Here is a 23,357-nt window from a genome sequence, read left to right on the forward strand (position 1 = left end):
GTAATTTTTATTTTAGATTTTACCACATGAATAATTTTTATATTCAATTTTTCCTGGCTTGCTGAAATGAATAATTTTTATATTCAATTTTTCCTGGCTTGCTGAAATGAATTTTATGCCATGAAGGGTTTACAATTGATTCATAAAGTTCCAAGTCTTCTTTCTATACTTTGTATAAATTACGTTGTATTTAATATAAATCTTTCATATATTACTGAAGAGCTTCCCATGTTTTAAAAAGTTGTGCATATGTACCATTCTTCAGATCTTGTTAATGGTCTTAATTGGTAAGATCTGATAACCTTAAAAAAAAATGCTTCAGTAAAATGTATTTAATATAAATAAGTTTCCCCTCAGTTATCAGATTTTTAATATTATAAAGTCATCATATGTACTATATAGTTTAGTTTTCCATAAGAGCAAGGAGTGCTATAAATATATTCTAAAGTAGGACATGAATTATACAGATAATAGAATTAACAAGGGATGGATCAACTTTAACAAGAGAAAATTGAAATATGGCATAATTTTAGACTTCAGAAGATCAGAAGACATGTGGAAATTAACAGAAAGTCTGAGATTTTTCAAGCCTCCACGTTTGTGTTCAGGCACAATGTTGAAAAATATTTTTATTCCTCATTTGACATGAATTGTATCACTTAAGACCACACAGATTTATTAATTACAGTTCTGTGCACTAACCAAAGTTTTGAAAGCAGATTACAAAATTATTAAAACATTAACAATTTTAAAATAAAACATTTTAATATATAGTACAGAAAAGAATGAATATATATATATACACAGACATACATACATACATATAGTCATATATGTCCACATACAGGGTTTGTAAATAATGGAAGAGGAGGACATTATCCTGGCATAATGATGTCCATGGGGTTTGGGGAGAGATCAAAATGGGCAAGATGGTGGATGCAGTGTCATGATCTGAGCCCTGCCCATGGATGTCATTGTCTGGCACCGTAAGGACAGTACCAGAGTTCCCTAGGCCTCCTGCCTATCTTCATTTGAAAGGACCATCTTTCCAAGACATCCATAAAATTTGGAAATAAATATTTTTAGCTCAGAAGGTTTACTTTGCACTAAGCATGCATGGGACTCCAATCATCTAGAAAATTTGGAAAGGATAATATTTGTTCTTCGTTATCCTAGGCTGATTCCAATTTCTGTCTACCAGATGCTAAAACTAGACCAGTGGTGTGAATGGCAAAATAAATCTAAAGTAGTATGCATAAACAGTAACTCTAAAACGAAGAATGGCCTGCAAGGTTACTTAGCTACAATTTTTAAAAGATTAACTTTCATTTTATGCACAAGTAGTTAGCCTTTTGAGACAGAAAATGTGTTGCTGTTTGAGTGAACATCTGAATTAAGTATGAGAATATGCATACAGTCCAAAGCAATTACTTTTGTGGATAACAATTTATGAATAACAATGATACATTGGTGAATTAGTTGTATTATAGTGGTTTCTATTCTCTGTTCTCTGATTTTGAAATTAGCCTTGCTGCTGTTGCTCTTGGCACCTTGAAGAAGAGGCATGATTAACACAAATGGAGTCCCACCTCCAAGTGTTTTGTAGTTAGAAGCAGTACTGATAGCAACAGCAGAAGGAAGGATGAAGAGAAGAGGGCTGGGGGAGAAAAAGGAGTGGAATGCCTTTGCATATCTTCAGATATTGGCTATGTTACAGAATTAAAATAAAGCCAAGAATCATCTGCTTGTTTATTTATTGCTTTTATTTATTTCTTAAGTCTCTGCCTTGCTTTTCATCATTGACCTAAACCCAGTATATTAAATAGTGCTGTTAAATGTTGAGGAAAACAGTTTTTACGTACCTATCACCTAGTTGCATTCTTAAAGGTATCTCCACAAAAAAATATGTTTAATTTGCTGTAGAGATAACTTCAAGAAAATATTTTCTATCTGTGGCCTACAAATGAAGAGCAAAAGTATTTTCCTGCCTTACCTCCTGAGGGCAGTTCTTTCCTTCTTGATAAGCAAATACACACAGTAATTTACAATCCTATATACTATACTATACTATACAAAAAAAAAGCATTACATTATTAAAATATTATTTTATGCCATTCATCCAATGGTGTAAATGAGAGATCCATGGAAACAGATGAGTGAACTCTTGTTTAATGAGAATTGTTTACTTGCTGATTTAGTTTTGTTAGAAAATATTTTCCTGTTCTACTTTTCATGTACTCTGTTTATTATGTTTAGTATTTTTTAATTCCTGAACCTATGGTTATGGTTATCCTTGACCTTTTCTTAGTTTATTTAAGATAAATTTTGATATGTGGGAATGACCTTAGGAGACAGGAGGAACAGCTGCAGATGAGACAACCAGAGTATAAAATATGTCTCATCCCACAGAAGTGGGGATGGCATGGGAAATGTTTCAGAAGGGACCCTCCCTAGTTTTCCAGAAAGTAAAAAGAGAGGAGGGGAGAATCAGTCTTGCAAGATTCTGTTAATGTAACCTTATGGTAAAGATAGAGCTAGTACCCCTGGTTGTGTTTCTTGCCTGGACTACCTCGCAAGGTGGAGGTAGGTGGAGACTTAAGTACTTTGCTTTCCTCACCTACCCTCCTTATGGTGGGGAGATGTTCTGTGAATAATTTCTTATTTAGTGTGACCTAAGGGACAAATTACATACAGCCTTAATTAGGAACTGGTTTTTGCACTTGTTACACAAACTGCAGCTGCCAGGTCAGCTCCCTCAGACCTGGATTTGAGGGATTATAGTCTGTACTGCAGAGCTGAACTACACAGTTATGGCTATGTCTGTCACTTCTACTCACCATTTTTAAAAAGAGAAATGATTTGCAAGGATACAGGATACTAATATTTAAACCATTAAGACTTCCAGAATCTCTCTCTGTTTCTCTAAAAGGAAAATATTTAAAATGTTCCTCTAGCTGCAGACATGCATGTGCAGTGCATATTGTACTGATGGTTGCCTGTTCAGAAATGATCTTGTTTTGCCCTCCAGAAAGTTTTGGGAAACATGGCAAATCTTTTCAGGGTAATGGTTTCTATTACAAATAAACTCACCTGACATGTTACATACCCTGGGAAGCTGCAAATAAACATTTATTTTTGATGGCTATACAGTGGAAGACAATGAAACTTGCTCTTATCAGCCAAATTGAATTGATTTTGAATAGCAGTGTGTGTGTTTAAAATATTAAGGGACTAAAAAGCAAGTAAATGTTAAATTATTTCTGACATCCATTCAGTCATTTATTTATTTGTCAAATTTCTAAGATGGTCTGACTCCATAACAGTTTTGGGCAGCGTACAGTATTAAAAACAGTGGAAGTCATTATAACTAGCAAAAGAACAATAGACACCCAGGAGGAGCAATAGAATTATAACCCACATATTTCTATAAGGGAACTGATATACTCCTTAACTCAAGGCCTGGGGGAACAGCCAGCTTTTCAAGGCTCATTTAAACAAGGTCAGGGTAAGGACCACTTGAATTTCTGCAGGCATTAGTACTTTTTGTAATGGTTGATAAAAAGTATTTACACACCCTTGAGAGACTGTATTACAGAGGTAATTTGTTGTATACATATGAGTAGACATAGAAATCCCTTTATCCTTATTTATGAATATCTCTCTTGACAAGTGGGGGCTGACATTCTGTAAACCCATAGAATGCATAGTTTTCACACTGACAAGAAAAAAGCCACCCTCCTCCTCCTCCTCACTTCATTTCTAAAAATCTCCTCCTGCTGCAGCTACATTTAAGTGATTTGTGCTTATTGTTGTCACTGCAAAGTAAAGAAAATAGAGTGCACTGTTTCAGACCTCCACCAGTAGATGAGGGCACACTTACAGGCGTAGAAGGGACCTGTGAGTCACCCAGGACCTTCTCTCTCTGCATTAGCTTTTGTCATCAGTTTTTTTTCCCTCATTCTCAGCCAGCCAGCCAGCCATCTTCCATCTCTTAACGACTCCCTTGCATTAATGTGTGCATGGCAGCAGAAGAAAGATGAGAACTGACTTTGCAAGCATTTCTCAAGTCAACATTAGTGGTTTCGTTTAATCACAGTTGTGACAGAGAAGTGAACAGGTTCTCTGGCCTGGGAAGGGCTGGTTCCTAGCCTGCCAGCTTCAGTCCTTGCATCTGCAGCCTCCTGTGAGTTCATAGTCTTCAGAATGCATGGGAGCTGAAGACACAAGATTTTTCAATTGTAAACACTAGGATACATTATAAACACATGTAAGTAGACCCCTTACCTTCCCCAACCCAACTGTTATGGTAGCTAGATAGCTTTGATTTCCATAGTCAGGACAGAATATAAAATTAAAGATTAAAATATATTAGAATAATACTAAAATTATTTAACAATTAAGATCTGGCACCAGAATAGTGTCTTGGTGTTTAAAAGCAAAGAGAATTAAGATCAAACATAACTCCCAAGGAAGTACATTCTGAATCTTGGAAGTAACACGGGAGATAATTATTGTGCATGCTTGCTAGATGACTCTTTGGCTGTGGGGGTATCTTCAGTAGAGTGATGACTGAATGACTGAACAGAACTTAATGCTACAACTCATGGCCATTTACAATAATAGCCCATTAAAATACTAAAAAAATGATAACATAATGACAACAATATAGCAATAAAGTGATTAAGATTAAACAAAAACAGTTACAAATAGCCATCATCACTAATCCAACAATCAAGCTATACTCACTTTTGAAAACCCTATGACAAAGCTGCTTTATGAAAAAATGCCAGGGTTGGTGCCAACCACACCTCTGGAGGGAGGCTACTGTGAAGAAGACCACAGACAAACAGTACTTCTTTTCCCCAAAGTTCTCACCTCTCACATCTGAGTGGTACTCACATCCAGACAATTAAAAAAAATCAGTAAGATGGAGCATTCCAATATCCAACAGTATAAATGTTATGAAGTGAAGCTGATTTCCCTCTTGTAATGCTATCGCCTGATCTTGGAGATTATAACAGGGCATTTATCATGCCTCCAACCCTCAATTTCTAGAGTTGTTCTATCAAGATACTGTGGTCGCTGATATTTGCAGTTTAAAGCTCAGTACTTCCCTGTTAATATAAAAATGAGGATATTGTCTATCTAGTAGAAGCTGGATAGATAGCATAATTTGTTCTTCTCCAACTTGGCATTCTTCAAATGCTTTGAAGTTATATCTTCTAATAATCCTCATCAATGTCCATGCTAACTGGAATTCTGGGAGTTGTAATCCTAATATATTGAGCAGAAATGTTCCAACAATACCTGTCATGAGTAAGGATGGCGAGCAGGGGGCTCCCATCCAGGCTGTAAAGTGCATGCGTAGTACTGAGGAATTAAGCAGCCATTCAAAGAGACACAGATCAGGCCCGCCTTAGCCTTTGGGGTTTACTCCTCATCTCAGCATGTGTCTCACTGTTAGGACAATACCTTTTTGAAACTGACTAGAATTGAAATGAGAGATGAATGAAAATAGTTATGCTTGCTCTGAGTAGGTAAGACATTTTATATTTTTATCATGAATATCACAACTCCTTAGAGGGTTTTGAATGTATTGTTGTATCTCACTAGTAACCAGAAAATGAGAAAAAAAAATCTTCACTATCAAATGAATCAACTCAGTTCTATAGCAAGATACTTCATGATATTTCAACATGAAAAAGAATTCTGATATTTGGTATGTTGATAGATTAAAGAAATACTGGCATCTGTACTCTATATAAAGGCAACCTAATGTCCATCAAATATTTTGGATAGATTGCCATCACCTGCAGTTACCATGGACAATTGTATGGATTTGTGAGAGATGTTGTCCAAAATATAAATACCATTTTGTGTATCTGCTGTAAGGAAATGAGCATAGATAAAAATGTTAGTTGGTTATGAATACATGCAATAGGTATTAATACAGACTTACATTAATTGATGCTATGGATCATGTTCCTTACTTTCAACAGTAACCTTACATTATATTAATTATTAGCTCTTTTAATATCAGGTAAATATAAGAGATTCTCCATTAATTTTTCAATTAAACTCCTTCAGTCTGTTTTGGAAAGATGTACAGATGTTTCAGTTGTACCCCAACTGGAAAGATTAAACATTTCCTTTCTAAGCAGATAAAGAAAGTACCTGTCTGCAGTATAACAAATGAATAAATATAAATAAATCTGCATAGAATTAAAAATGCCTGAGTCAGCGCTACCATCTTTTTTATAATGCATATAGATGTCCGTGAGATGAGAAATGAAGTTACTGTTCAGACAAGACACAGTATTTGACCCTTGCAGTGCAAGTGGGGGGGGGTTTGGTTTAATTTTGTTGGCTATATAATGCTGGTCAGATAGGCTTTAATATTGCAATAGCTGGGTTTAGCCCATTCTAGAAGAAGGAAAAGCAGAGGAAGCAGGAAGGGATATGTGTGGAGAAGTCAGTCAGGGTATGGTATTGATTTGACACTATTTGAATTGGGTAAACAAGCTGCTATGTTTGAGAGCTGAGTAGTTTTGTGCTCTGTATCTTGAATCAGTAACTTTTTCTGCTGATAGAACATTTGGTGCTTATGTAAAAAGATGACAATGTGTAGCCAACATTACCTTCGAATGAACCATATATTAATCCAGAAATGTTGATGAGATTGTAGAATATGTCCAAAGATCAGGCTGTGTTCTTCCCCCACGATAACTCTTAGCACACCTTCACTTTTTATGATAAAATGAATGAAAAGAAAATAGCAGGCTGATGACATGAATAAATGTCCACATGCAGCTTACAAACACAAATTTTAAATTTCCCCTTTCTTTTATTATGGGATGGAAACAGCTCAAGTTTCTTGATTTCTTTGGGTCACGCTGCAGTGCCCATGCCTTCTCCCCTTTGCTTTTCAGTCCTAATGATTTTAGTATCTCTTATCTTATGCTGCCTGCACTTAAGTGAATATAGGCAAGGGGAGGCCCTTTTCCTCTGAACCATACATACATTGATAGTGAAATCAATCATCACTATTGGCCACTTGGAAATTATAATTTCCAAAACCCTACTGAAATCCATCTAGCCGGCCCACCAAATTGGGGAGGTGGGGTATGTTATGGGTCCCACCCATTAAGGAGATTCATCTAGTGGGACCAAGAAGAAGGGCCTTCTGTGTGGCCTCTCTCCCTCCCTGTGGAACATCATCTCTGCAGAGATAAGGCTATCCCCCACCTTAATACTCTTCTGAAAGGCCCTGAAGACATGGTTTTGCCAGTGAGTCTGGGGATCCCAGGTTGAGGCAGAGCCCATCAAGTGATTTGTTTGAATGTATTGCTGCTGCCAAGGGGTTTTGTATAGTGGGTTTTGTATTTGGGGTTTTATTTTTGTAAGCTGCCTGGAATTGCCATGAGTTGAGCAGCCATATAAATCTCTTAGATAAATAAATACTTACCCTTGTGCAGAACTCTTTGAGAATGAACAATAGATATTGAAAAGGCACTTCATTTGTGTATTAAAAAGTAATTTGCATTAAGTTAAAATAAATTAAGGCTATAATCCTATGCTAATCCTAGTGGGTATAATTTCTGAACAGACATGCTTAGAACTGCACTGTAAACAATAATCTTGTTCATATTGTATTGAATCTGGTACTGCTATATCTTTTAAGGAGGACGATATTATTAATAATGGAATAAAAAATAATTTTCTTTATACTCCCATCTATAGCTGGTCCATTGGAGTTGCCTCTTTTTGAATTGATACCGTCACAGAAACAGGTGGTTTTTCATGGTGATCGCTTGCCATTTCAGTGTACAGCAACTTACCTCGACATTACGACACAAGTACATTGGTACCGTGATGGTCGCTTGGTTGAAACTGATGATGAACGAGGCATGCTTGTGGAGGAGACCATAATACATGACTGCTGTTTAATAACACGGTAATGTATTTTTGTTTTTCATGTGGTATGGAGTATGATTTTTTTTTATGCTACGGTTTTAGCAATGTGAATATTGGAGCCTGAAAGGGTTTTATTTCCCTATCAGGTATGTTGATAAAAAGCTTCCTCATTTAATAGCATCCCTTCAGATCCAAAGAAAATATGAAGAAGCCAATTTCTAGCAGATTCAATGCATTTAATGCAGGCAAAAATCTTGTGTTTAATTATTCAAATTTGTTACAATATATGTCAATAATATTAGATAAAATCACTGATCTATAATCCCTTTACAGCAGCTATTGAATTGAACTTTCTTTGTTGTCTTGATGTAAAATCACAATGATGGAAGATGGCAATCTTGCACTGGAGACACCATATATATTTCTACCTGATCCTCAAATTCTCTCTCCAAATCCAGTTTAATAATAAAAGGGGCAATACTGGTTTATTTTTCTCTCTGTGTGTTTACCTTAGCATCTGAGCTTTCGATATGTGGAGTACTATGCTTAATTAAGAAGTCAATAAAATATGTCCCAGGTTTTGTATATAGAATAATCCTATAATCCAGCTTTGGACAGGCTGTGCACTAATTTTGCATGGATGACTGCAGGGGAATCCCAGAGTTTTTTTTTACTGAATTATCCATTATGCTAAGTTATGATGTGCTAGTTTGGTTTTGGCTTATATGAATCCAACCACTATGGTTTCTAAACCAGGAATTAAGATTCAGATTATCTTGTAAAATCAGCCATGGTATTAGTATGATATCTGAACCTAGCACTTTGCTCAGTATCTCCATAGGTGCAGTAGTCCACTGATAGCTGGATAAAAATAAAAATTAAATTAATAAAATAAAACTAAATTAAAATTAAAAGGTAACTTGAAATGTGCTTATTTTTCTTTATTGTTGACTTCACCTATACTCCTGTACCATTTCTCCAATAATGGTATTTTGCCTGAAATATTAGGGGACATGTCAAACAGCCATTTTGCTCTTTACAAATAAATTCATCTGCACATTACTTACAACTTGAAAAAAGCTCTTTTAGAATATGCTTTCTATGTGAGATATCTGGGAGGTGGATAGGTTCAGCAGCAGTACCTGCTAATAATTCTCAAAGCTCTATGCACTGGCAGCAACTATTATAAATATGTTAAGATTCTGAATCATCATGGTTTATAAAGTTTATATTGAACAGTGTAGTCTCAGAGCTATGAAGACCTGCCAAGTTGCTTTAATTTGTGTGTGTTTCCTTTATATTAAAGGGAAACTATTATTCAGGTCATTTTTCAACTGTAGGACACTACAGTGATGAAATAGAGATTTAGACTGATGAATTATATTCTTTATTATTTAGTAATTATATTTTATAGTATACAGAATTGATTTGATGCTTGTTTAAAAATGTCAGAGAAGGAACACAATGCAGGATGTTAACACGAGAAATCTATTTATGTAAAAAGATATGCTAGATTCCAGTCTAATCACATTTACAGTAGTCTAATTGAAACCAGTTGAAGTTCTTTTAGACTTGACTAAGTTCAGCCCTACTGAAGTCAGTGGATTTCTTCCAAGATCTAGATCCAGTTAGTGCTGATAGTTCAGTTGGTTCTTTCATCAACTAATGCTTAAATTATAGGGTTGCTACACTGTCCTTCATTTCCATTTTTGGAGCTGCCCATTTTATGTGTAACATAAAACTAAACTACTGAACTGCTGGGAGCCTGTGTAGATCATGGACAATGTGGGAGAGCCATAGCTCTTTTCTGACTAACAATTTTTATTCAGTGGCATACGTTTTTTATCAGTTGCAGCTCACTTCATCAGATGCATAGAGTACAAGGGTTCAAAAATATCCTCCCAGGTTTCCCAGTTTTGTGCTACCATCTGTCCAATACATCACCCTATAGACTAAGTTGGGATGCTTATTTATTCATCACTCTTTATAATGTAATATTTTATTTTGTCATATACTGTATGTTCTTATTAATCTTTAGATCTTATTATATTAATCTGTCTTTCTGTTATATATACTGTATGTATTTATGTATTTATGTTACAGTTCTATGACTGGATAGTTTACTGCATCTGGCCTTATGGCTGTAATAAACATTTTTTTAATTTTATTATTATGTTGAATAAGTAAATAAATGTGATCAAATTACAATGGCTTGAAAACATATATGAAAACCAAATTTCACCTCTCTTGGTATTCATGCAGCTAGTCACCCTTATTTGTACTATGCAGACATTTCAGGGGTGTTAACTAACATTACACTTCAGAATTATGCTGATTTTTTTTTTAAAAAAAAGCAATGGATCTGGCATAATTCATAATTCAAACTGATACATTATTATAGTGCTTCCGATATCAGAAAAAAATCATCTCTGTAAAGCTCCCATTAGGGAGGTCTTTTTAGGTCACCCTTAACTATAGCTACATATCTAATAAAACAAATTTAACTTTTCCTTTTAGTGTTGTCATAGAAACTAGGGTAGTATTACTGTAAACTTCATTGTTTAATACATATAGGCACTCCTTTATTCTTTCCAATCCAGTGGAATATTGGAAAGAAATAATGTAAAGTCTCTGCCTGTCTCTCTGTGTCTGCATCAGCAAGATAAATCTCTAGAAACAAAAGAGAATGCGACCAGATTGAGGGTGGCAAAAGAAACTATGCCCCCCCACCCAAAAAAAAGGACAGGTTTAAAAATGGGTAGGATCCATCCATGTGCTTCAGAGAAAAAATATTCCAGAAAATGATCCCTCAGTCATCATCCCTCTAGGAAAGGCAATTGGGCAGTAGCATGGAATGCTGCTGACTGCTTCATTCTAAGCCCGCCCTCCTGATCACATGACCCGGACCAGAACACATGGAACCCACTCTGTTCTTCCCAGTACATTCAAAGACAGAAAGGTGCAACACAATTATACCCTCTCTATTAATCCATACATGCACAAAGATGCCATAAATGCGTCCATCCTGATTACATCCTCTCAAGGTTGATCTACATAGCTACTTTCCTTTTGTACCAGAGCTGGAAAACTTTCCTATTGACTCAAATCTTGCTGTTTCACAGCACACCCTTACCCAGAACTTAGCAGCTGTGTTGCTGTCCATGCACTTGTAATGTATGATGCTAAAGGGGAGTGATTATTGGTTTCTCTTAAGTGAGGGTTGAATATCATCAGTCGTAGGAAAAGCCATCACCAATTGCCATACAGAATGTGTCCTAGCGCAGTGCACTGTATGGTCTAGATGAGCCATCCAATCACATTTTTATTCAATTTTTTTTCAAAGAAATTTCCTCCATCCTAAAGATCACAGGATGGCAGCAAAGAGTTTGTTGCTCTTTAATATAATGTAGCCTCAGTTGGACTATTGTATTCTGGTTTACATTGGGCTGCTTTTGAAGAGCATTGAGAAGTTACAGCTAGTCCAGAATGCAGCAGCTTGAATATTACAGGCACTCCCTGATTTGCCCATACAACACCAATACTTTGACAGTTGCACTGGTTTTCAGTTGGCTTCTGAGAGAAATTCAGAGTTCTGGTTGTCACCTTTACAGCTCTTCATAGCTCAGTATTTGGATATTTGTGGGCCTGCCAGTTTCAAGTGATGTCTGCCTATACAACAAAGTAGAGTGGACTCCTTCCTGGCCCTTTCATTCAAGCAGTGCCATCTCTAGGGATCACAGAAGCAAGCCTTCCCCGATCACTGCCCCATTTCTGTGGGGCAATATTCCCTCAGATACCTGGATGGTTATTTCCATCCTGTTTTTTTCAGGAAGGCCATTACATCATGGTTATTCTTTAGGGCTGGAATGCTATAAACTTGTTCCATCTGGCAGTAGAAGATGTTTTGATTTTTGGTTATATTGGGATTGTTTCTGATCCTATATGTGAGTTGCATAATATCACTAACTTGTTTTTTTTATTATTATATTGTTTTTAACCCAATGCATAGTAGTTGCAGAGTACTGTATACCATTCAAGTTTGTTATGACTGGAGTATCCTATAAGCCCAGTAAAATAAATATATAAATAATAGCCACATCCCCAGTTTGTGTTGCTCAGGTAGAGCCACTGATTAAATGTTCTCGGGGTTCTAAAGTGTATGAGAAATGTATTAAGCTGTGAGGTACTCTTGTGTACATCTGCCCAATTTTTCTACAATTGTTACTAATTAATTGATGACTAGATGGCAGCAAAGAGTAGGGGTTTTCAGTGTATCATGCCTGCTTTCTTGTGGTCAGCTGGATTTGTGCATCCAAGATGTAATCACTGGATAAGTGTTATTGAAGAGATGGAGTTTAAGAAAATATTTTCCTGGAAAGATGGTACTACCTTTCAAAATGCATTGAATAAAGTGGCTGCAGAAGCTGGGTTTTTGGTCTCCCTTATAGCCAGAGCAGTGCTAAATGCAGAGGAGGTCTCCTGTCCTGTGTCCATCCTCAGTGTGTGTAGGAAGCCCCCTGAACTACCCACTCTATAGCTTAGCACAAATAGAACTGGTGTTCAAGAGCAGGAATGTTATATGTGTGGTGCCCATCTATCAGGTGCTTTGGGATGCACTATATGGCAGTTAAGGGAGCAACTTCTTTTAGGTCAGTCAAATAACCTACCCATAAGAAGAGAAGAAAACATGAAGAGAGTGACTGTGAAAGCCAACATTTTGGTCTCCTTCACAGCCAAAACAGAACTGTAGAACAGGCTCCTAGCACAGTAATTAGACAGAAAAGGGTGGTCCCACAACAGATCTGATGGACCAGTTGAAAGCAATTGGAAAAGCAAATAATTGACACCAACTTTGTGCTCAAGCCTCTCCTTCCATGCACCCTAGGTTGTCCATTTGGAATGACTTGTGGCATAACATTCAAAACTTCCACACCAGTACACCCAAACCTATCTTTGGGCTGCCTTAGCAGTAGGTTGTTAGGGGATATTAGTCACATTGTGAGGACATGTCCTCAGCAAATGATAAGTGGGCCAGTACCCTCATACACACAGACGGAGAGGCAACACATATGTACTAGATTAGACTCTCTCATATTCAGACAAAACAGAGGCAACACAGGCATCCAGAGCCAGTTTGGTTAAGGTGCTGGACTAGAAACCAGGAGAGTATGAGGTCTAGTCCTCTCTTAGGCATGAAAGCTGGCTCTGTGACTTTGGGGCATCATTCCCTCTCTCAGCCAACCCACCAAACAGGATGGTTGTGGGGAAAGTAGGAGGTAGGAACATTATGTACACCATTTTAAATTGTGCAAAATAAAGGTGGGATATGTATATAATAACAACAACAATAACAACATCAATACCACAACCTGATTAATTCCTGCAGAGAAGGAACATATTACTTTGTGATACAGATGAAACTAGAGAAATTTCCTCTGGCCACTGCAGATAAAGGGGTTAAAAAGAATTTCAGAAGCTGTGCTTAGCATGCTTCCCCACCTTGTTTAACACAGCTTTGTAGCAGATGCATAATACTTCTTTTTTCAAAGGCTATCATTTAAAGGGACGTGGTGGCGCTGCAGGTTAAACTGCTGAGCTGCTGAGCTTGCCAATTGGAAGGTCGGCGGTTCGAATCCACTTGACAGGGTGAGCTCCCATTGCTAGTCCCAGCTCCTGCCAACCTAGCAGTTCGAAAACATGCAAATGTGAGTAGATTAATAGGTACTGCTTCGGCGGGCAGGTAACGGCGTTCCGTGTAGTCATGCTGGCCACATGACCACGGAAGTGTCTACGGGACAAACGCTGGCTCTTCAGCTTTGAAACGGAGATGAGCACCACCCCCTAGAGTCGGACACGACTGGACTTAATGTCAAGGGAAACCTTTACCTTTACCTATCATTTAAAAAGAATTACTGTATTTATGCATGCGGTCTCTCTCTCTCTCTCTCTCTCTCTCTCTCTCTCTCTCTCCACACACACACACACACTTAATACCATCTATTCAAATTGTTTTATACATGCATTTTCAATTCAACACAATTATACTTTATAAAAGCTTTAATTTTATTTATTTTATAAACATAAATATTTAAGCACATTGCTGATGTTCCTTAATAAATGATAAGGAACAAAACCCATGCACAGATTTTACTGTGATAATGAAACAAATTTATAAACTCATGTTCTATCCCAGGTCATTTTTTCTTGGCCATGCATCTTTACTGTATCAGAGATTCAAGAAGATGCTTTCAGTTTATACCTAGTTCCCATTTTTTATGTTTTGATAAATAACATTGTTCAGATTGTACTGAACTTCTGAAAATTATTCTTCCAGAGTTGTTTAGAAACTCTGGAAGAATATGCATTTCCACCCTGAGTTAACCACACATTTTTAAAACCATTTGAAAATAATTTGTATCTGATATATATAGTAAACATGTTACAATCAGCTGAAGTCCATGTGTACATGTTTACTATGTGATTTCAAAATGAATTATTGCTTTTAAATATTGTAAAAAGTATGTGGTTAGCCCATGATGGAAATATAAACCTGTTCCAAATTGCCTGAAGCAGACTTTTGAGAAGGGCAAATCATCCTATGGCAAACAGTTATGAAGGTAAGTATGCTAGTTTTGTATTGGTTTGTTTGTTTTGTTAAAGTATTTGAGTACATTCAAGCAGTTTTTAAGAAAAAGAAGTAGTTAAGCAATATTTAAATAGAGTTGCAATCACTACAGTACAAAATATGTAAATATTCTTGTGTTTACTAGGTCATTCTCTGTGTTGCTGAAAAATGTGAACGGTGGCAAGCATCCAACTGCAATATTTTGATAATGTATACAAGAATATATTTCTTTATTGCATTGTTACTTTCTGACATATCCATTTCTTTCAGGGCTGAATTCACAGCACATGCTAAAGTCACAATCTTCTGGTTATTTTGGCTTGGATTCAGACTTCTGTAATTCCACTAATTTGGACTTAATCAAAATTGTTCTGTGCTGTGATCTGTCTCTCAAAAATAAATTAACTGCAAAAGTTAAATCTCAATGCAAAAAATACCTTGAATTTATCTAATAGTGCATATTAGCTACAAGCTTCGGACAGTAGGAGAGAAAAAAACTACTACTTTTGAAGAATGACAGCTTATTTTCATAGCTGTGTGCTCCAAGACTGACTCCATGTCTAACACAGCAATATGAATAAATCATGCAGGCTTCCCAGTGATACGAAGCTATAATGATAATTGTAGTCAGAGGTCTTCATCAAAGATAACAAAACCATGCCAAAATCATGTTACTGCAAGTGGTTGGGTGGTATATAGTGACTATACTGACATATAGTTAGATTTCTCAGGTACATTCTAACCTTTACCTAGGAAGACTGAAGTGCACTTCCAGCCACTTCCAATGGGTATGACTGTGTGCTAACCATCATTATTTCAAAACTTTGCAGAAAGTTAATCGCCTTATATTCTGCAACAGATGTGATGATTTTCTGATTCAAAAACTATACTATATAATAGCAAAGGCAGGCTAGTTTTGGAGAGGGGAATACTGTCAACAAAACTTATTAAGTGTCATGGGAGAGAAATTACAGTCCTTTTAAGATTTTGAAGCCAAAGCATCATGTTGTGCATCTATAAAGCAGCTTTAGAGAATGTGTAAGCTTACTATTTCTATTCTGTGTTGAAAATTTGGTGGCAACACAACAAAAAGACAAATAAATCCAGCTACCAGAATTTCTGGGTAAGTGGTCAAAGTGCAGCTAAGAGTAGTTATCTAGCAAAATGCTGAAACTTGGTAAAGGCATGGGAATTGCCTGTGTAAATAATTCAACATTTCTCAAATACCAATTCATAGTTTGTGTGATATTAATATCAGTGACAACCATAATAGAAGTTATAAATACTTTGAGATATAAATAAAAAAATAAATAAACTCACTAAAAGTTCAGCTGCTATCCTACCTGAGACCAAACTAGTTAAGATATTGTGATGATTGCCTTAATCCAAATAAAACTCTCAGACTCAAAATCACAGTTCAGGTTCTGGGTTTATTTAGAAAAGAGTGCAAACAGGTAAAAAGCTGAGAATGAGAAAAGCGCGCCTAAACTCAAACTAAATAGTATCGTTACAAACATCAGCCCACCCCTTCTTCGCATACAGTACACCCCACATTCCCAGGTGCTCCTAACGAGCTCTGCTGATCAACGGGCAAAAAGACCTTGACATTTCAGAGATAGCCGAAACACATTCCTCCTGGCACAGTCCAGCACGTCTCCTGTACAAGGCTCCCAGCAGCACCCACCCAGCCAGCACACGTATCAGCACTTTTGGCGAACCGTTACGATGCAGAAACACCACAACGGTGAACATGACAGATATGTTTGCCATAATCATATGTGACCAACAATCACATTGAAGCCAAGATTCAATGATTTAAGCCCAGCTAGGTGGCAGCATCTATCCAAGCTAGGGACAACTGAACCCAATTAGTCCTTGGGTGAGAGAACTATGTAAAATCCCAGAGCTTTAAGCAAGACTGAGAAGTCAGAAATGCATTCTAGAAAAAGGCAAAAGGAGTCTACATTGTTGCCAAAAAAGTACATGGACGTAGCCATGACATCAGCATGAACTGAGTTTGACTTGAAAAAGTCTTGACTTCACAGTCCTTGTATGTGATAAGATTTGATCTAAAACTAAATAGCTGATAAGTGCTTATATATGCAAAAATCAGTGATGATCATGTGTCTCCAGTCTGGAGCCCTGTGCACGTAATTGGACTTTCTATCATCTTTTGCCAGTAGAGTTTGAGAAAGCAGATCAGGATCAGAACCTGTGTTGTGGACTTCTGAATACAAATGTTTTGCCTCATGGAGATGTCTGAAATATATTTCAAGTAATATCTGAAATATGTAAACTAGGCCTAAGAGCTACATTTTTTTTAAAAAATGCATGAGCTAAGACTTGATCCAATAAGGTGACAGCAACAGTGGCAGCAGCATATTAAATTACTAACTATATGTTGGGCTGAATGAGAATGTTTCTATTTGTCATCTAATGAAAGAACATCACGTAGAATCTGTATTTTTGGTAAACTCAGCTCATGCTGATGTCATGGCTACATCCATGTACTTTTTTGGCAACTATGTAGACTCCTTTTGCCTTTTGCCTTTTTCTAGAATGCATTTCTGACTTCTCAGTCTTGCTTAAAGCTCTGGGATTTTACATAGTTCTCTGATAAATTGAGGCTGTGTGTAGTTTTGAGTATGCAAAAATCTGTAAGAGCTCCAAATAAATTTTGTTTCCTTCATGCTATACAGGGTAGTATATCATCGGCATCTTCGTATTTAGTTTTTGAAGAAAATCATACCATGGATAAATAAATAATTGTTTGCTTGTTTAAATATTCTGCTGTCCATCTGGGAGTTTCTTACTTTTTGCTTCAAGGTACTGCATCTGATTCAGCGGATTCATCCAAGGGTTTGTGTGGTCTTTACTTCCATAGAAATAAGAGTGGATGCATGTTTATGTGTTTATTTTTGAATATTGCATTATTATGGGGTTTTAAGCAGGTATTACCTGTTTTGAATATAAAGATTTAAAAAGCAGAGTATTTTGGCAAAAGTTATGGCAAGGGAGAGTGAGTGTGTGGGCTGTTTTGCTTTAAAAATTCCTGCTACATAATTTTTCTGCACTCGAAACTTCCAAATAATGCCTGCACATGAGCAGGTTTTAATCACTGATACAGCCCAATCATGTGGCAACCTCCCCAAATTGCCCTTGCATAACTAGAGCAACCTTTACAGGGTCCCTTTGTCTTACGAGTTAAAGCAGCTGGATTCAATTCATTTTAGATATCCTATTTTACACTTACTCTCTTGATTTTTCTTGTTTTAATCCTTGATTCTCATTTTGTGCAATAGTGTGTTTCAATTAATCTCTGCTTATTTTTGAAATTCTTCATATTAATAATTGAGAGGAGCTTGCCTTGTATATAGGCAATGTAGAACTGCAGAATATGATCTATCAGTCTTTGCAGAGGAGCTTGTATAAAGGGAGTGGTGGCAGGAGACAAAGTAGCTTGTTTCCCTTTTTTACCAGAACTAAGACTGAATCTTCTGGATTTGTAACAGGAAGTCAGGTCAGATTTTTTTTTCCTTGGGGAACGAAAAAGTCAGTGCTGTGCTATGACCTGTTCTTTATATGTTGCTTCCTTCTCTTACTGATACTTAAATGACCATCAGTATGCAAATAATCACTGCAAGTATCTTATGGCAAAACAAAAAAGAAATAGGTTTGCAGAGCAAGGCTGAAATAGTCTGTTTAATTAGTTGTATGTAGCTGCACTGATGAAAATGTATTATTCTAAAGGAAAATACTTCACCCCAGATTAGTTATTTAAAACAGATTGAATTGAACGCCTGCATTTGGCAGTGGCCAATGCTGTAGGCTACAGTTGAACATCATAATGGTTTTCCTGAATTAATTTTCATTGTACATTATGGAACAATTTCTGTCACGCCAGATACTGGATTTAAGCAAGACTGCAATTATGCAGGAATTTTTATTAGCACATGAAAAAAGGAAACATTACCTCTTACAACCACAAATCTTGAAAACAGATTTAGTCTTACTGTAATTGCTCAAGGATAGTGATGAAGTCCCCTGTATCTAGAGGTGCTGGCAGTATAGGCTCTTGTTTAACTTCCGATATTTATGTTTGGCTCTGTACACAGCTTTTTCTCAAGGTCATATACTTCTTTGAGATTTATAATCTTCCTTCCTAAAGATGGACAGTTGGATCCCAAAACTACAGAATTGGATTGGAGGTAACAGAGGAAGTCACTTTCATGAGCAGTCAAACAAAAGAGCAGCTCAGTGGATGACAGTGACTACCAGATGCAAGTGACATAGGAGATGTTCTACACTACTGGAATTTAGAGACATTTTTCATGCTTTCTAGGAAGAAACAAGCTCTGTGTCAGCCTTTTGAAGTGGGCAAGGTTGAGAAACAGAAGCAGCGGGGTATCCAGGAATGTGCTTTCTTGTTATAGGGTAAAATAACAGAATCTTGAAAGCTTCTCAGAGTTTCTTATACCAAACAACAAGGTAGTTTTATTTTGTATTTCTTTCTCACACTTCCCACTTTTTTCAGGACCAAGTTGCCATTTCTCCACCCTTAACAGTTCTTTGTGCTCTTCCCACTTCCTAAGGCCAGATCTACTTTCTTTCATATTCTATATTTCAGGGGAACAAAAAGAGACACTGTGAAAAGGAACACAAGGCAATTTATAGCAGAGAGGATATACCTGTGCCCTGCAAAAACCCAATTGTTCAGCTATTAGGAACTGAAACAAATGTACGCTGAGTGAATCCATTTGCTTATGAAATGTGCTGTCTTTCAGGTCAAAAGACCAGGCATATATGATAGAATAATTTCCAAGTCTTACAAAGTCCACTAACAACTATCACTTTCTATTAATCCATGTGGAGATGTATGATATTGCAAAGAACAACTACAACGTTATTTCTATGGACATTGAAAATCTAGGAAGGAAGATCAAGCACAATTGCAAACAATTCCAACAGCAATGGAAGACAGCAGAAAAAGCCAGTGTGGTTACGATACACAAAAATATTGGTGAAAATCAGAAAATGAAAAAGGATACAGAGAGGATAAAATATGAATGCATTTATCTGCTGTAAAGAAATTGGAAGCCTTTTTAATATCTTTTTTCTTTTTCTTTCTTTTCTCTTTGCTTTACTTGTTTACTGATCACTTTACTTCTCTTTAGGTTTATATTGTTTTTACTCTGTTAAAAAATTCTTCAGTAAATAATATAATAATAAAAAGAAATGAAAAAGGACAATCAGTAGACAAGGTAATGGCTGTGGAAGGAGCAGAGAGTCTTCTAGTGCCACTGGAACTATCAACGGTTATTAAAAATTTTGGTAGTGGTAGAGGCTCTGGAATTTGTGATTGGTTGGCTCTGTGGGGACTAACCTCAGTGATGCAACTGATACACTGAAAACAATCCAAGAACCAGAGAAGACATCAGAGACTGATCTGGACCTGGAGATCGTCTGTGTAGCTGTAGCAACAGCAATGAGCAGTAATGTGTGTTTGCCTGGAGATGCTGCCAATCAACTGCTACGTGCTGGACTGCTGGCTGGTGGCTGTCATGAGTGCCGTTGAGCTAAAGTCATCAGCGCAATGGCACTCATGACAATGACAAGGAAATAAGTGAAGGGGCACAAGTTAAGTAGCCATCAACCCACAACGACTAACGGCTAACAAACAATAGCTAAACGAATCACGGAGCCACCCAAGCCATCAGCGGCAATACAACGGGGATCGCCCAGCTGAAAGCAATCAGCAGAAGAATGGAAACCTGAGGATGGGCGATCCTGGAAACCCTCAACCAATGGCAGGGCAACGCATGGGACAAAGGGGGGTGACGTGACCGTGAGCGAGGGGGCGCTGACCGGCGCGGGGTATTTAAACCCCGCACCGGCGCGCTCCTGTCACTCTCAGCTTTTTTCTACCAACGTTGTACCTGCCCTGAAATAAACCAGAACCTGATTTGCAAACCAGTGTCTGAACGTTATTCAGAGGTAGGCAGCGCATGACATAAAGCTGAGAGTCATAAACTCAGCCTCGCCGAGCCCCACCGGACGACAACGAGCCGCGGGAGGAGTAGACGGCGAGAAGACCAGCAAGATGAGGCCGGAACGACGCGGGCAAGGAGGGCGAGCCGCGCGGCAAGAGACAGAGGAGGACCGACCGAGGCCAGAGGCACCGCGGACTCCCGGAGCCATGGACGCCCACCCCACCCGACCCGAGCCTCAGCTCCAACCCCAAGGGGAGATGGCGACGGAGGCAACCCGACCGCGGGAGGGAGCAGCACGACTTCCGAAACCAGCGGAGGACCCCGCGCCCCACATCGCACCCCAGCAACGGGCGTGGAGCGACAGCCCCACGGTGCTCAACACGGAGGAGGACGACGGAGACACCCATCAGACGGAGGAGGAAGCGGACCTGCGGCGGAGGGACGATGAACCCCACCGGCAACCCACCCCCGAGGACGCGCCAACGGAACCGGCCCCAGCGGCGGCGCGGGCTGTGGACGAGGAGGCACGAGCTGAACTCGTGGCCATGCGGGCTCAGCTGACGGAACTCCGGACCATGCTCCAGGCGCTCATGCCCCCCGCGCCACCCAACGACGTCCCCGCACAAGCCCACACCCCGAGCGAAGCACCGAACCCACACGGGCCAGCGGAGAGCCAGCAGACGGCACAGGCGGCCGACACCACACCCCGGGAAGCGAGAGGCGGGGCCGCGCAAAACGCCCGGGCCCCAAAGGACTTCCCCATCTTCGATGGGACCCCCTCAAAACTCTCGTTTTTCGTTACCAACGCTAGGGAGTTCATGGGGAGGCACGGACACTCCTATGACTCCGAGGCCGACAAGATCGCCGCCGTGGCGATCAAACTCCAAGACAGGGCGGCGGACTGGTACGTCCAACTGTACGAGTCCAGCTCCCCCGCCCTCGCCACCTTCCCTGCTTTCATCAAAGAGATGAAAAACTACTTCGAAGACCCCCTAGCTAAAGTACGGGCGAAAAGCGCACTCCAGAGACTTAAACAGGGCACACGCACGGTCCCTGACTACGCCCTGGAGTTCAAAGCCCTCGCGGGAAAGGTCTGCGACTGGTCTGAGACCACCCTGCTGGAAATCTTCAAAAGGGGGCTCAACCGCGACGTTCTCCAATGGGCCCTCTACCGCGACGACCCAGAAACGTTACACGGGTGGATCCACCTCGCGGGGAAAGCCGAACACGCGCACCGCACCTTCCTTATGACAACCACGGAAGACACAAACTACGTCGGGAAAAAGGTACCCGCACCACACGGGGGGATGGCCGGCCCCATATACCCAAAAAAGAAGTTCAACCGGGAGCCCTGCGGGAGGTGTGGCAAATTAGGGCACAAGACGGCGGATTGCTTCGCCAACCGACCGCCGACCAGCGCGCCCAAGCCCGCCCCGAAAATTAGCCCCAAACCACCCAACCCGGGGCCGCCCCCTCACCGCCGAATGACCGTGGCCACAACGACACCGGAAGAGGGCTGGGACGCTTACTGGGGAGAAGAGGACAATACCGACCCCGACCAGCCGGCGGGAAATGCTCCCCGCTTGCCCTGAGACGCGTGGCGAGGCAGGCGGTGGGACAGCAACGCGAACCACCTCAACGAAACGACAAAAGCTCCGTAATATTGGCAGCAATTCAACTCTCTGCCGGCAACGGAGCCACCACGGCCGCGGCACTAGTGGACTCGGGGTGCTCAAAAAACCTCATCCACCCCGACCTAGTCGCCAAACTCGACCTCCGCTGCTTCCCCCTCCCCACGCCGCTGGCATTCCACCAGCTGGACGGCTCTACAGCGGGAGGGAAACCAGCCACGCTACAAACCGAGCCGGTCACCCTGCAAATGGGCACTCACACCGAGCGCACATCGTTCGTAGTCACGCCCATCGGATGGCCCATTGCAGTCCTGGGGATGCCATGGCTCGCGAAAAACAACCCGCGGATCAACTGGGCGACCCGCACCTTCACATTCGGCGACGGCGAGTATCGAGCACCAGTACCAGCTGGCAAAAGCAACCCCACGGTAGGACGAGCGGAGGCGACCACACAAGACAACGCCGCTACCACAGCAGACCTACCAGAACAATACGCCGACTTCTCCGAGGTCTTCGGAGAGGCAGAGGCAGACCAACTACCCCCCCACCGCAAGACGGATTGCCGGATCGACCTACTGCCCGACGTCCCCCTACCTAGACCAAAGATCTATTCGATGACCCCGAAGGAGATGGCAACCCTCCGGGAGTTCATCGATAAAAACCTAGACAGGGGATTCATAGAGCCAGCATGCTCACCGGTCGGAGCCCCCGTCTTATTCCGGGAGAAGAAAGACGGGACCCTACGGCTCTGCACCGACTACCGGGGCCTAAACGCGGCTTCCCTGTCCAACAAATACCCCTTACCCCTGGTGAAGGACATGCTCGCCCACCTGTCCACGGGCAAAGTCTTTTCCAAATTGGACCTTCGCGAGGCGTACTATCGCATCCGAATCAGGGAGGGGGACGAATGGAAGACGGCGTTTAACTGCCCCCTAGGCGCTTTCCAGTACAAGGTACTGCCCTTCGGACTCGCGGGGGCCCCTGGGGTGTTCATGCAGCTCATCTATGAGGTACTGCATGAACATCTGTTTAAAGGGGTCCTGGTCTACATCGACGACGTCCTCATTTACACAAAAACACACGAGGAACACGTAACCTTAGTCAGGCAAGTCCTCGACAAGCTCAGAAGGGCGCAGCTCTATGCAAAGCCTACAAAGTGCGAGTTTCACAAAGAGCGCCTAGACTATTTGGGGTATC

The 23,357-nt window shown here is 40.1% G+C and overlaps 1 protein-coding gene across 1 annotated transcript in view; it reads left to right on the top strand.

Annotated features, from left to right (window-relative positions):
• The window catches only part of ADGRA1 (adhesion G protein-coupled receptor A1), a 286,630-nt gene that overhangs the window by 53,891 nt on the left and 209,382 nt on the right, over nt 1-23,357 (top strand). Inside the window, exon 5 of the mRNA XM_063307368.1 lies at nt 7,741-7,954. Coding sequence (XP_063163438.1) covers nt 7,741-7,954 — 214 coding nt within the window. The remainder of the gene's footprint in view (nt 1-7,740; nt 7,955-23,357) is intronic.

This window comes from Candoia aspera, chromosome 6 (genome assembly GCF_035149785.1).
Source record: "Candoia aspera isolate rCanAsp1 chromosome 6, rCanAsp1.hap2, whole genome shotgun sequence".
In the NCBI taxonomy this organism is placed as follows: domain Eukaryota; kingdom Metazoa; phylum Chordata; class Lepidosauria; order Squamata; family Boidae; genus Candoia; species Candoia aspera.